The following is a 15,480-nucleotide window of genomic DNA, read 5'->3' as shown; positions in this document are numbered from 1 at the left end:
ATCCGGGACCCCTTGGGGATGTCACAGAGCTGGTTTCAGCCCAACGGCAGAACGACCTGTCACTATGACGCGCACTGGCCACCAGGGAGCAGACATTCAATGCAGGAACTGCCCCCTGGTGGTCACTGCACTCCCACAGGGGGGCGTCATTCAGCCAGAAGCCAGGCTCACGGCTGGCGAGTACACTGGTGGTGGCGGGAGCCTCTCCCGCCTTTATGGCAGTTGGACATCCCCCAAGGGTTCCCAGGCTGTGAGAGGGCACAGGCCAGGCTAAGGGCCCCCCCCCCGCCTCAGTGCATGAATTTCATGCACCGAGTCTCTAGTTTACATATAAATGTTCATAACATTATTCATGTTAGTAAAAAAAAAATGGAAATAATCCAAATACCCATCAAATGGTGAAGGACTAAACTGTGATATATCCATATAATGGAGTACTAGGCAATAAAAAGAAATGAATACTGATACATGTTATCTCAAGGATAGGCCTTTAACACATCACGCTAAGCCCTAGCCCAACCATGTCAAACTCAAAGGCTAACACGGGCCAAACACACAAGGTTTATGTTTATGTGGGCCACAAAAAAAAAAAAGCTTCAATTTTCATAGAAATGTAGGTTTATTTCGAGAGACATGCTAAATACAAAGGGCTGAAATAAATGAGTAATCATTAACATAAAATAATAGAACATTTTAATAAAAATTAGTATTTTTTCTTGAACATTAACTTACCAGACACTGAATAACTGCACAAATTAATAAGCATAACACAAATAAACCTATTTTTCTTGTTCTCCGAAAGCAAAATATTTCCTGTTGCACACACCAAACAAGTCAGTACACGACTAATGAGGTGGCAATTGGCAGCTAAAATATTTGCTGCTAGTATTACTGGAGAGAAATGGTGCGCCTGCGTGTAAGGTGCGTAGGGAAGTAAATGCAACACGATTATAGTAATCAGTCATTAGCAAACATTGTAGTTCGTTATTAATAATTATGTATAATAGGATATTGTAAAAATTAAGTTACAAAATTTTTATTAAAACATCCCTTACACACCGTTATATTGGCAGGGCTGCAAAAATATTTATTGTGGGCCACGAGTTTGACATGCTTGCCCTAGCGGTAGCCGATTTGGCTCAGTGGATAGAGCATCAGTCTGCAGACTGAAGAAGCGTCTGGGGTTCAATTACAGTCAAGGGCACATGCCCAGGTTGCAGGCTCGATACCCAGTGGGGGGTATGCAGGAGGCAGCCAATCAATGATTCTCTCTCATCATTGATGTTTCTATCTCCCCCTCTCCCTTCTTCTCTGAAATATATATATAAAGCCAACGCTTTAAAAAAATTATGCTGAGAGAGTGAAGTTATTCACAAAGGATCACATGCGATTTCATTTATGTGAAAGGTCTAGAATAGGCAAATCTATGAACATTCAATAGATAAATTGTATGGTGAATTTTATCTCAATAAAGGTGTTATAAAAAGTTACAGGCCTGAAAGAAGAGATGACTCCATAGTTTTTCTTAAACACTTAAATACTTTTTTCTCAGTCATTGATTATCACACCACAATAGCAATCAAAAATTAATCTTGTTCAAAATTTATACTTTTTAAAATCAGTAAACAAAAACTTTTTTACATAGTATCTTCATTTCTGTTTTAAAAAAATAATCTATGAATACTACAATAACAAACACAAAGGGAAGTTTCAAATCTCTGGGAATCCAATTGTGTAACATTTACACATTTATCTCCTTTATGATTTGCTTGATAGCCCCTTAAAGTATTACATATTTTTCTGTGCATCTCATTCTAAGCAAAGTACAAGATATAATTTCCAAAAATTTTTAATTTTCATCATAATGTAAACAAAAGTCAATCTGCAATGTAAATTTTAAATGTAAACATAAAGTAAGAGGCTTTCCATACATATATTACCTGATCGATTCCCCTTCCTTTGCACTGAAGAATGATGACTTCAAGCAGTTTGGCTGCATGACATTCTGCATCTTCTCCTGCATCTCCATATAGTACCTGCCACAATTACAATGAGCTCAGCTTCATCGAGTCCACATGAAGCAAATAGCCAATAAAAATTCAGCCATTGAACTCATAGCTTTGCTTGCTTTTAAGTTTACCTTGTCAACCCAAAAAGGAAAGGTTAAAGTCCATCTGCCTTCTTTACCTACCCTAATTTCCACATAAGGAGTAAAAATTCACTTACTTAATTTTGGATTAATAAAGTGGGATGTATGAGTTAATTATCTAGATAAATGAAGCATCTCTTTAAAGCACTAAAACAATAAAATATTTTTTTAAAAAAATACTCTCCTTTTAAACAATAAAACAAACCCTGAATTTTTCCAGTCTTTTTTAATTCTTTCCATATACACCCATTTTTTCATAATAATCATCATAATTCAATATTGTACACTTTTAAAGGTTTCCTGAAGAGAGGCATTTGTAGAGGCATGCTTACATTAAAAATTAAGAAAGATGGAAAAATTAATGAGTTCAAACACAACACATAAACTTAACCCAAAGAATAAAGTTGACACAGAAATTAAATATATAGACAAAAAGAGATAACAGAAACAAAAACAGATTCATTGAAAAAAGACTTAGACAACTTTTATCTTTAAAAATTATTTTTAAAAAGCAAAGAAAACCAAATAATAAAATATTAGGAATGAAAGATATAAATACAAATAAAGGAGAGATTAAAAATAAGAGAATAGTATGGGCAATGCTCTTTATTTCTTTTATATTTGAAAATTTAGATGAACTGGATAATTTCCTAGACAAATACAATTTAAGAAAACTGAATTAAAAAGAAATTCCAGGTAAAGATAACAGAGTCAGTACTTCCATTTAATTTTATTCCTTTCCAAAAGGCCATTAAAATGATAATAAAGAAATTTTAGAGGCATACATTCACAAAGATGGAGAAAAAGAAGAAAGACAGCTATAAAATGTTGGAAGCTAGAAAAGAGATGGAACAGTACGTTGAATAGTAAGCAGGTAACTGCCAAAGCCAAGAATCAACTCTATTTAAATAAAGCTAAAATGCTCCCTTTGGGCAGAGGTTCTCAACCTGTGGGTCGCGACCCCTTTGGCGGTTAAACGACCCTTTCACAGGGGTCGCCTAAGACCATCCTGCATATCAGATATTTACATTACGATTCATAACAGTAGCAACATTACAGTTACGAAATAGCAACGAAAATAATTTTATGGTTGGGTCACAACATGAGGAACTGTATTTAAAGGGCCAGAAGGTTGATAACCACTGCTCTACGGCCATATGTTTAAAATCTAGATTCTAAATGTGAATGGGCTCTCGAATCAGAAGACCTAGGTTTAAATTCCAGCTCTGCCACTTAGTATCTGTGTTTTGGAAAAAGCTACTTAACTTCTCTCTGTCTTACTGTAAATATAAAAGGAGGATGATAATATATATACCTCATGGAGCTGTATGCTACAGAAAGAAAAAAATCACTCCTTTTTCCCAAAATTGCATTTACTTGGTTTTTTTGTTGATTGGTTTTGTTTTCCTGTTCCTACTCCCTCAAAAGGAGAAAAAAACAAAATATATTTCAGTGACTTAAAAATTAAATTAAGTTCAGCTCTGGAACCAGACTTTCTGTGAACAAATCTGGCTCCAACACACTTTGACTTAGGACAGTTGACTAAACTTCAGGCACAGTGCAAGAAATTGTGGTTCAGTCTCCTCTTGGACAAAAAAGTGATACCTTCCTCATAATGTTGTAAAGATTAAATAAATTTATAATTATAAAATGCTTAGGAAATACCTGGTATACAATAAGAGTTCAATAAGTATTATTATTAAAACCAAGAATATGAAAACATTTTCACTACTTGGCAAGTATACTAGTAAGTACATCATTGTGAATATCACTTTTATTCTATCTGCTATATTACTAATGGAACATGTAGGACTGTTATGTTTTCTATTTGTTGCTTTCTCTTCCTCTTTTTCTCACTAGCATCTGTTTCTGTAACTTAAGAAAAATTGAAGAATGCCAAGTGATTATGATTAACAAGCTGGGCTATTAGACTAAAGGCATCTTTAAAAATCATGATTCTATTCCTTCAGTTTATATGCGATGAAACTTAGTGACTTCTCCATATCTTCCAGGCTCTTTTTAACTGAATGAGACCTAAATCAGATACCGATTATTGGTTCAGCACTCTTAGCAGATCCTGAAACACATCCCGTCAGGCGAGGAAAATAGGTTGTACAGAGTATTTTACTCCCAACTCTAAAGCCAAACTTTTAGGTCTGGCTATTTGAGCTTTATAAACTCTGCCAACTATATGCAATACAGTTTTATATTTATGTATATACATATATTCTACTATGGAAGGGAAACATTATTTAGCCATTATGGCTTCCCAGATATAACTAATAGAAGGCCAAATCTAACCTGTGACAAAAATAACACAGTAGACATTTGTTAGTGCACAAATCTAACAGGTACTATTATGTTGCTTATAAATTATCCTGGACTGATCTAAATGATGCTGTTTTTCCAACAATTTCAATCTTTTGTCTTAACGTCCTACATCTAATGACTTCCAATATATACATTCAATTAAAAGAAAAATCAATGAGAACAAACTGTGTGGTTATTTTCCTACCACGTTTCTTTAATCAAGTAGCAAGTTTGCAATTTTGAAAGAAAAAAATCAAAACACAAAGAAAATCATTTACCTCTGAACATTATAAAGTACACAGGTAGAAGAGTGGCAAACATTCTTCAGTACAACACACAATATGAAAGTTTCAAATTACAACTCCAATCTCATTTAAAAAAAAACAAAATGACAAATATATGTTGATGAAGGCAATACAGAAGAACAAAATGTATAAGAAACAAATTGAAAGAGTCAACACTACACCACTTACCTTTCTACACATGGTGAAAAGTATTTCTAAATGCTTTGGATTTGACAGTAAAGTATTTGTATCTATTGTCACATAATTATGCAGGAGTGGCATCATGTCTGGAAAAAAATTCAAAATCCCAGTTAGACTTGACTAATAGAAGAAGAAATAAATTATTCCCCCTGAAACCACATTTCTGTTGCACACACACATTACTATCCTCCCTTGCTACTACAAAATGCTAGAAACAAAAGTGATAAATCTACCCTATTTATAGATAAGGAAAACGTGGATCAGAAAGATTAAATTGCTCATCATTGATGTAGTGATTATTCTAAATATTATTCTTCTCCACAGTACTCATCACCATCTGACACACTACATATTTTCTTCCTTCTCTGTGCATTTCCATGCCTTCCCTTCTTCCCATACTAGAATGAAGACATCAAAAAAGCAGGGGTGGCCCTGACTGGTTTGGCTCAGTGGCTAGAGTGTCGGCCTGCGGACTGAAGGTTCGATTCCGGTCAAGAGCATGTACCTTGGTTGGGCGTGTGCAGGAGGCGGCTGATCGATGTTTCTCTCCCATCGATGTTTCTAACTATCTCTCTCCCTTCCTCTCTGTAAAAAATCAATTAGATATATTTAAAAAAATAAGCAAGGGTGCCCTGGTCGGTGTGGCTGAGTTTGTTGGCTGTCCTCCCATGCACTGAAAGGTTGCTGGTGCGATTCCTGGTCCAGCACATGCCCAGGTTGCAGGCTCAATCCCCAGTACAGGGCGTGCAGGAGGCAGCCAATCCAAGTTTCCCTCTCACATCGATGTTTCTCTCTCTCCCTCTCTCAAATATTTTTTTTTTTAAGCAAGGGCTATTTTGTTCATAGCTGTATTGCTGAGCTTAGAACAGTGATGGAGTATAGTCAGTATTCAGAAAATATTAATAGAATTAATGTATGGAAAATATTCTCTGATCGCAAACTAATTTAAGATACATAGGAAACACAGGCTCCCTCCCATTGCCTATATTCCTGAAGCTGAAAATCACTGTTACAACAGCCCCAACCTTGACAGAGAAATAAGAATAATTATTTTCTGATTGGTACTGAAATCATCTATGTCTTTATTTCAAGTATTAAAGGAAATAATATCTAGATTCAGAAAAGCAAAAATGTTACATGGTCAAAACCATACCTGTAAAATATTCAAAACAATCCTGCTGAAAAACCTCATATAATATAGCTAGAAGCTGCCACATTTGAGGGGAAATACCACGGCAGGTTAAACTATATGCCAGGGAAAGAATTTCTTCATAGAATTCTGGAAAGAAGAAAATATCTTATTAGAATGTATAGTTTCACAGCTTTTATTACAGTATATTATTATAATTGTTCTATTTTATTGTTGTTGTTAATCTCTTGCTGTGCCTAATTTATAAACTAAACTTTATCATAGGTGTGCATTATAGAAAAAAAACAGTTATATATAGGGTTTGGTATTATCCACAGTTTCAGGTGTCTATGAGGGTCTTAGAACATATCCCCCGTGGATAAGGGCGGGTCTATAGTAATATCCTGACTCACCTAATCTTTATACAAATTAACACTCTGCTATAAAAATTGACCTTGGGGGCAGTAAGATGTTAAATTAGACTCTACTCATGTCACATAAATCATTGTGTTCATTAGTGTAACACTTTAACAATTCCTTTTGTTTTATAATAGCCAGGGCTTGAAAATTAGTCACCTAATTTCCTGCAATTACTAGTGAGTACTCTTTTCTGGCTACTAGATTATGTTACCTGTTTTGCATTTGCTCTAGTAAGAAAGTAAAGAAAGGCACTTGTATCCAGAGATCCTATTAGCAAAAAGCATCTCTAATTACTATTTCACCTGCATGAGAATCACTTGGAATAATCAGTAAAAATGCAGATTCCTGGGCTCTGCCTCAAACTAAGCATCAGAACCTCTGGGATACAGTCCAGCAATCTTCACGTTAACTAGCTCCTTAGTGGTTCTTACGCACACCAAAGTTTAACAACTACTGCTCTAGCCTAGCCAGTTTGGCTCCTGGAATACAGCATCGGCCTGTGGACTGAAGGGTTTGATTCGGGTCAACAACATGTACCTCGGTTGCAGGCTCCCAGCTCTGGTCATGGGCATACGGGAGGCAACCAATCAATGTGTCTCTCTCACATTGGTGTTTCTGTCTCTTCCTCTCCTTCCCACTTTCTCTAAAAACAATCAATGGAAAAAAATATCCTCAGGTGAGGATTTAAAAAAAAGAAAAGAAAAAAGAACTACTGCTTTACAGCAATGACTTCAAAAATAAGGAGGATATACCCTAGGCAGTGTGCAAGATAATCCACTAGATGGAAGAAGAATGTATTAGAGCACTTTTAATCTTACCCTTTCGCATGTCTATTTTTATGTGTGTGAATATATGCATACATATTAGAAGTGCATGCTCCATTCTCACTAATTTTTACTAAGTGATAAAACGTTTGGGGACAACTGCTCTTAAGCAGCAACATGCTTTTCTTGTACCCTTCTATCTGTGTATTGTACAGATTGCACTTCCCTGATGCCCAATGCCTTGGAGGCTAGCATCTTCAAATTGCTTGGATACCATGGAAAAGTAGCCTCCGTCTACAAATTCCCTTTGGTTTATACTAGCCAGCATTAGTTACTGATTCTAATCAGAAGCGCCATAATAGAGAGCAGAACAATTAATTCACACTTCTGATAAGGTATGCGACCGTCACGTCACATTTTTCAATCCCAGACTAAAGTAACCTCACCTCATCCCAGTTCTTGATTTCTAGAAATGTAACACTTAAGATTCTCTGCGCTTGAAAAATTTTAAGACCAAAACTTCTTAACTGGATGCATTAAAGTTTCTCCCTAAATGAAAATACAGATACTAGAAAGTATATCCAAAAACTGAAGAGAATGCTGTCTTTTCTCTCTCAAAATTGTCCATCTTCTTGAATCTAAAGGACTAACAATGCACTGAAAGTTCATCAAATATTTTTTAATTTTCAATTTACATTCTTACTCAACCCTCAAACTTACCAATTATATGTTTCTGTAAAACAAGATCAATGATCCGTAGACAGATGTTCTCTAACTGCTGAGTAACCTAAAGACAAGTTTAAACAGTTTAAAATTCATCTTAACCCTTAAGTTCATCTACAAATTTAATATTATCCCAATAAAAATAACAAGACTTTTTTTGAGAGAAATTGAGAAGTTAATGCTAAACTTTGTGTGAAAAATTAAACATGCAAGAATACCAGAAAATTCTAAAACGTAAACCAATAATAGAAATGAGAATTACATCTATAATAAAATTATGAATTAAATAAGTTCCTTACCTGATATTTTATACCAAAATAAAGACCTAACAGATCAGTTTTCAATGTTAATACAGTGGGGCCTTGACTTACGAGTTTAATTCATTCCGAGACCGAGCTCGTTAAGGAGCTTGTTAACTCAAATTACTCTATCAACTCAATGCAAAAAATCGCCCAGAGACAGCTGGTATCTCAAAAAAACTCGTTAGTCGGGACACTCAGAATTCAAGGCCTACTGTACTTCAGACATGAAAAATACTAGAAGATATCAAAAGAATTGTGTGTAATCCTAAAGAAGGAAAATGACTCAAAGCCCAGAAATGAGAAATAAATATATTGAGTCATTTGGTATCAAAAATTAAAAATATCTGCATAGAGCAAGCGGAAGTCAAAGATAAATGAAAAATTGAAGGAAATATTTTCAAAGATAACACAAAGATAAAATTCCACTCACATGAAATCATAGTAATAAAAAGAAAGGCAAAGATTACAACAAAAGAAATATAAATGGATCTGACCTTATAAAAAGTTTATTCTAATACATAATAAGAGTAAAAATTCTAACCACAGGATTAACACTTTTCACCTATCAGACTGGCGATGATCAAAAAGTAGGGACTTTACATTGATTCAGGGAGCATGAAGGACACCTTAGCAATATCCTTGAAACTACTCATACATGTATTTTTGATCCAGAAATTTGAATTAAAGAAATTTTCCCTCTGAATATATTATTACATGTACAAAATGACATGTAAAAAGTCATTGCAGCAACATTTGTGATTAGTAACAACCAATGTCCACTTAACAAGAAATAGTTAAATTATATCCATTAACAAGGACCAACTAAGTAAATTAGGTATATCATACAAAGAGATATCATGCAACTATTAAAAATATGTAATTTTATTGACTACTATGGAAGACTCACCAAGAAATATTAAGTAAAAAGTGGCAGCTGAAAATGTATGCTATCACTTTCATTAAAGAAAAATACACATACTCACTTTCTGCCTGGATATAGTAGAGAAAAATCTCTGGAAAGATACAAAAAACCTGGTAAAGGAGCCACCTCCTTGAGAGGAGGATGAGATGTCTGGGGAGATGAGATCTCATCCTCCTTTTCACACCTTTTGAATTTTCAACATAGGTTTGTACTAAATATTTTTTAAATAAGAAAAAATTAAAATCCATGATGGATTCCATTTTTCATCCAAGTACCCTATTTCAACTTTTAAAATTATTCTTTAATATTCAACTTAAACTACAGTCTTGAAATTCAAATGATCCAAATTTTTCCATTTAAGCATTTTCTATATATTTAGAACCACTAAGAAAAACTGCACATGCTTAAGATGTTTTAGACTTTCACTTGTGCTCTTCACACAGGAAGTATTTGTACATATATTCATTCACATGTGATTTCTCCTTTCAAAAATAATGTTCTCAAAAATGTTTTAACAAGCTAAAATTTAGTCATAGGACAGGCAGTCAGGAAACAAGATTCTGGTTCTTGTTTTGCCCCTAATTATCTATGACGGTGATTTTCAACCAGTGTGTGTGCCACAAGAGGCAAATTGGTGTGCCTCAAGAATTTTTGAAACATGCAATACCTGCCCTGGCTGGTGTGGCTCAGTTGGTTGGGCATCATCTTGCACACCAAAAGGTGGCAGGTTTGATTCCCAGGCAGGGCTCATACCCAGGTTGCAATCGATTGATGTTTCACTCTCACATTGATGTTTCTCTATCTCTCCCTCTCTCTTCCTCTCTCTCTAAAAAAATCAGTAAAAGCATATCCTCGGGTGAGGATTAAAAAGAAGAAGCAGAACTTAAAAAACACACGCCCCAGCCTTCAGAATTGTGAGAAATAAATGTTTGCTGTTTAAGCAACACACAAACACACACAAAAAACACGCAATACCTGACTATGTAGTCAGGGGCAGTGACCTCTTCTCCCTTAGACTGTCAAATTTAAAACTGACAACAGCCAACACAACAATAGATGTCCCATGTGAATAAATCAAAATTACACATATTTTTTGTCAGATAGGCAAAAAGTGTATATTTTTGGTGTGCCACAGAATTTTAGTTATTATTTTATGTGTGCCATGAGATTAAAAAAAAAAAAAAAACACACACACATTGAAAATCGCTGATCTAAAACCTAGGTAAGCCATTTAGCTGAAGGTGCTAAGTTTTTTCATCTGTAAATAAGGAAGATGGATATGATTAGTACTCTTCAGTTTTACCCCTGGCTTGCCTTCTTTGATAATCTCATAGTAACTTCTCATGCTCCTTTAACTTTATTTGAAATTCAAAACAAATGTAATATCAAGAGTAAAAAAATTAAAACAAAAATAGAAAATGCTGTTTTGTTTTCAAAATAATCCTATTGCTCATTCTACCACTGCCTGTCCTCTACACATATACTTGGGAAAACTGGATGAGGCGATTTCTCAGGTCTCTTCAAATTTAAAATACAAGTTCTACATATAAGGTGAAAGAATTATCCTCAAGTACACTTGCTGTGATTTAATTTGGAACACCTCACTGTTTCCAAGAGTCCCATATAGTTTCAAAAGGATACAAAACTAAAATAATGAATATGGAAATTAAAATTCGCATTGAGCCTTTTAGGTGAAAGAAGGCCAGCCCAGGAAAAGAAGATCGAACCATTTTTAAGAATCTGGTAATCATGTATTGGTAAGTGGTAAACACAAGATAAATCAATAGCCACAGGGTTTAACAATGCTATTTAAAGAAATGGCACCTGCTTTCCCAAATCCTCACTGTATAAAACAAGAGTTGCCATCATTGCTAAATAAGTCAACTTGAGCTCACAGAAAAACACAATCTAATTTGAATTAAGGAAAGGTTATGTAACACTTGGGGAGGAGAGCAGCGGGTTTTAGGTGGCGATACACTGATATATCATCAGGATGATTTGACTGCAAACCCAAAACTTGGTGACCATGAACAAGTCTCTTGTTTTCCACTTCTGCAAAATGGCACTACCATTACGTGCTCCATCCAACTCATAGTGACGTGGGTACCATTATATCAGCTAATGCAGGAGTAGGGCACCTTTTTACTGCCAAGGGCCATTGGATATTTATAACATCATTTGCAGGCCATACAAAATGATCAACCTAAAATTTAGCCTGCTACATTTGGTCAAACATTTAATTAACTCACCCCTAATGCCTTGGCAGGGCCAGAACAAATGACTTCAGGGGCCTTATACGGCCCCTGGGCCGGACATTCCCCACCCCTGACCTAATGGATGTGAAAGCACTTGATGACTGTCTGCACAATTCTTATCCCAATATTATTCTGGAATTCAGTTCAGGGAAAATGATGTTTTAAACTCTTCTTCCCTTCCATCCTCACAATATTTGTTACTCAGAATTTTGTTTCATTACTTAATATTTGCCACTCTGACTGATGGCTATCACTCTCCACTGAGAAGACTACATTATGGATTCAGAAGGCAGAGCTCATGTCTTATACAATTTAGTATTCCCTAAAAACCTAGCCTGGCAGATGTCATGTGCTGAACTTAGTTCATTCAGTTCAGAAAAAAGGGATACAGTATACACTTTATAACCACAGGTAATATTTCCCATCAATTATTTTAATATGTGTCTTTAAAATTCGAGGATAATTTATAAAATCTAGCAACATAACTAAATAGCAATGTAAAAGTCACAACTTTAAAATTGTGCCCATTGATCATATAAATTTCAGTTAAAGTTACTATAATGACAAAATAAAATACAAAGAAATCCCACCTCTTTATGATCTTCAACAACTGTCAAGATAGTATCAATGGTATGTAAAATTCCCATAGCCATTACTGTTTTGTCTTCAACTTCTTCATATTCATCACTTTGAAGAACTTTGCCAAATATCTCTGCCTATGAAAATAAACATATTCAACAATTAGTAGTTATACCCACCCCTCTATTATGTTAGCAAAAGAGCAGCATCACACATATAATGTCAGCAACATTATGTATTTTGTTGTTATGTTTTAAATATAGCCATTTTTTCCTTATCTGGACACTAGAGTGAAATATATACGTTAGCTATTACAATCAGATAGCTAATACTTAACTCTGGTTGTTAAACAAATAAATCCAAAATCTGGGAAAATTGAAATCTAATAATACTCAAATAAAAAATTCAATAGAAGGTTTAGAAGACAAGGTCAAGGAATCATCTAGAATATGAAACGAAAAGAGCAGATATGGAGAGAGAGGTAAAGAAATCAGAAACTTAGTCTTGGCCCAATACTCTACATCAGAACTATAGAACAGAAAAAAGAGCAGAGAAAAATTCATCAAAGAAGTAACACAAGAAATTGCCTAAAACTGAAGAAAATGAGTTTCAAGATTCAAAATCCAGAAAGTGAAAATTTAGAAGGCTCGCATTAAAGCAAAATCACTATGAAATCTCAGAATGTTATAGATAAAATACATTAATCTTAAATGTTATTAGATTTAAATCTAATTAACTATAGAAATTAACTGTCAATAGTCCCTTGGCCCCACCTCTCACTGTAGCCATTGCTGCAGCAACCACTTCCACAAGGACTTCCACCAGGTTTGCTCAGGCACAACCTGACATGGTCTTGCCTCAGGCTTGAGCCCTTGCTTCCTGCCCCAGAGCTTCTCTGATCCATGCAAACCAGAAGTGCAGGGGAACTAACCACCTATAGGGGGCCACATTTGACCAAAGGAGCCAGCAGCTGAAGTATACTGGGTTCTCTCCCCTGACTGAGTTCTGAGCCACATCCATAGTCTCAATAGCATAACCTGGTATTGGCTTCTCCTCCTTTGCGGTTCATGTCCCTTCCCCACTCCCATTCCCCAGAATTACTTTCTAAATCAACTACCTAGGCTCATAGCCAGTGGAAGAGTTAGACCATACATTAAAACACATACACACAATACCACGTCAGTAGTTATGGGTGCTCTAAGGGAAAGTCAAAGGTAGGTAATGGGTTGTGACGAGGAGCTATTTTGCTCACAGTGGTCAGCAAAAGTCTTGGAGGTGGTGGCATCTGAGCAGAATGAGGGGAGGGAGCCAGCCAAATGGATATCTAGAGGGAGTGGCATGTGAAAAGGCCAGGAGGTTGCAAAGAGCGTGGTGACCTCTGAGAATAGCAAGGAAGCCAGAGGAGCTAGAGACTGGTGTGTGAGGGAGAAGAGAGATGTGGGCAGCAAGATGGCAAGGCCGGACAACCTGGGGCTTTGTAGGCAGTAGTGTTGGGAAACGCTTGGGGCTTAAACTGATGGCTCTGCTAGGGCCTCGGCCTATCCCTGGGGCCTGGAAATTTGGGGTATATTGGGCTTCACACACAGAAAATAGAAAATGAATACCAGAGCGCTCACATGGAAATTGGATCTAGATCTCTGTGTAAAACTGGGACCTAAAAAGGCAGTGCACCAAATAAAAGATGGACTAGAAAATAACTTCACCCCACAGGGACAAGTAGGACATGAGCAGTGTGTGCACAACTTTGTCACAATTTCAAAGGAAACTGCTTGCTTCCCAACTCCTCTTTTTCCACTCCCTGTGGGCTTGAATTCAAGTGTGTTGCTGGTAACTTAGTTTAGGATTGTCCTGCAGTGGTCGGCAAACTCATTAGTCAAGAGCCAAATGTCAACAGTACAACGATTGAAACTTCTTTTGAGAGCCAAATTTTTTAAACTTAAACTATATAGGTAGGTACATTGTTATTAATTTAATTAGGATACTCCTAAGGCTTAGGAAGAGCCACACTCAAGGGGCTAAAGAGCCGCATGTGGCTCGCGAGCCACAGTTTGCCGACCACGGTCCTAGGGAATGGTGGGAAGAAACTGGGTGCTTGGGGGACCTTGTCTTCCTGCCTGCTTCCTCCAGACTGTTATTAATATAAGAGAGGAATAAACTATCTTGTTTGAACTATAGAAAAAAAAGAGCCCAGCTGGCGTGGCTCAGTGGTTGAGTGTCAACCTGTGAACCAGGAGGTCACGGTTTAATTCCCGGTCAAGGCACATGCTGGCTCCATCCTCAGTGTGGGGCATGCGGGAGGCAGCCAATCTATGATTCTCTCTCATCATTGATGCTTCTCTCTCTCCCTCTCCCTTCCTCTCTGAAATCAATATATATACATATAAATTAACTGTCAAAATTAGAAAAGAAAACATTTTTACATTAACACTAGAGGCCCAGTGCATGAAATTTGTGCACTCTGGGTGGGGAGGGGTGTCCCTCAGCCCGGCCTGTGCCCTCTCACAGTCCAGGAGCCCTCGGGAAATGTCCGATTGATGGTTTAGGCCCGCTCCCCAGGGGGAGAGGGCCTAAGCCAGCAGTTGGACATCCTTAGCACTGCTACAAAGGCGGGAGAGGCTCCCGCCACCGCCTCTGCACTCACCAGCCATGAGGCCAGCTTCTGGCTAAGCAGCACTCCTCCTGTGGGAGCACACTGACCTCCAGGGGGCAGCTCCTGCATTGAGCATCTGCCCCCTGGTGGTCTGAGTGCATCATAGCAACCAGTCATTTCACCATTCGGTCGATTTGCATATTAGCCTTTTATTACAGGCTAGATAGGATTACAATTACATATAAAACCAAACTCCAAATTTTGGAGTTTAATTTATTTAGATTAGTCAAGGCTTTTATACAAGACAGCCCTCCCAGTCTTACCAAGTGTTGGGTCATATCGACAGCAATGGAGGCTATTTCTTGACTGTATTCACATATCATCTTCTGGATAACATTCGTCACGTCGTCATTTTCTGTCTCTCTAACAATGTGCAACAGCTCCTGCATAATAGGCCTCACATGTGGCTTCATATACTCCTTAGCTAATGCAATAAAATAAACACAATCACTAAAAAATTAGCCATTCAAAAGTGATAAAAGGAATCAACTTGCTCACAAAGGTAAGTGACACAGGGTAATAGGTTCTAAAGAGATACTTGCTCTGTGGTAAGTTGCAAAGCTGTACCAAAATAATCTTCATCACTATATATCAATATTCCCCTAAGTAATACAGAGAGAATCAGTCCTGCACAGGAGAGAACTGTCCTGACCAAAATGCCAACAGCCCCCGTGTCTTATACAACATGGATATGATACCAGGATACAAGTATAAAAAATAATGTATATACAACTATGCCCACTGCTGATGGTGCCCATCCCCTGCCCCACCCCATCTCTTTTCACCCTCCTC

The 15,480-nt window shown here is 36.8% G+C and overlaps 1 protein-coding gene across 3 annotated transcripts in view; it reads right to left on the bottom strand.

The window, feature by feature from the left end:
• Nucleotides 1-15,480, bottom strand: part of IPO8 (importin 8) — a 59,248-nt gene that overhangs the window by 12,611 nt on the left and 31,157 nt on the right. For all 3 annotated transcript variants that reach the window (XM_036299448.1, XM_036299449.1, XM_036299450.1), the window contains exons 15-20: nucleotides 14,952-15,112; nucleotides 12,050-12,175; nucleotides 7,978-8,044; nucleotides 6,098-6,223; nucleotides 4,933-5,030; nucleotides 1,941-2,036 (exon numbers count right to left, since the gene is read on the bottom strand). In XM_036299448.1, the coding sequence (XP_036155341.1) occupies nucleotides 1,941-2,036; nucleotides 4,933-5,030; nucleotides 6,098-6,223; nucleotides 7,978-8,044; nucleotides 12,050-12,175; nucleotides 14,952-15,112 (674 nt within the window). The remainder of the gene's footprint in view (nucleotides 1-1,940; nucleotides 2,037-4,932; nucleotides 5,031-6,097; nucleotides 6,224-7,977; nucleotides 8,045-12,049; nucleotides 12,176-14,951; nucleotides 15,113-15,480) is intronic.

This window comes from Myotis myotis, unplaced genomic scaffold, assembly GCF_014108235.1.
Source record: "Myotis myotis isolate mMyoMyo1 unplaced genomic scaffold, mMyoMyo1.p scaffold_m19_p_3, whole genome shotgun sequence".
In the NCBI taxonomy this organism is placed as follows: domain Eukaryota; kingdom Metazoa; phylum Chordata; class Mammalia; order Chiroptera; family Vespertilionidae; genus Myotis; species Myotis myotis.
The sequence above is the reverse complement of the archived record's forward strand: the minus strand, read 5'-3'. Positions and strand labels throughout refer to the sequence as shown.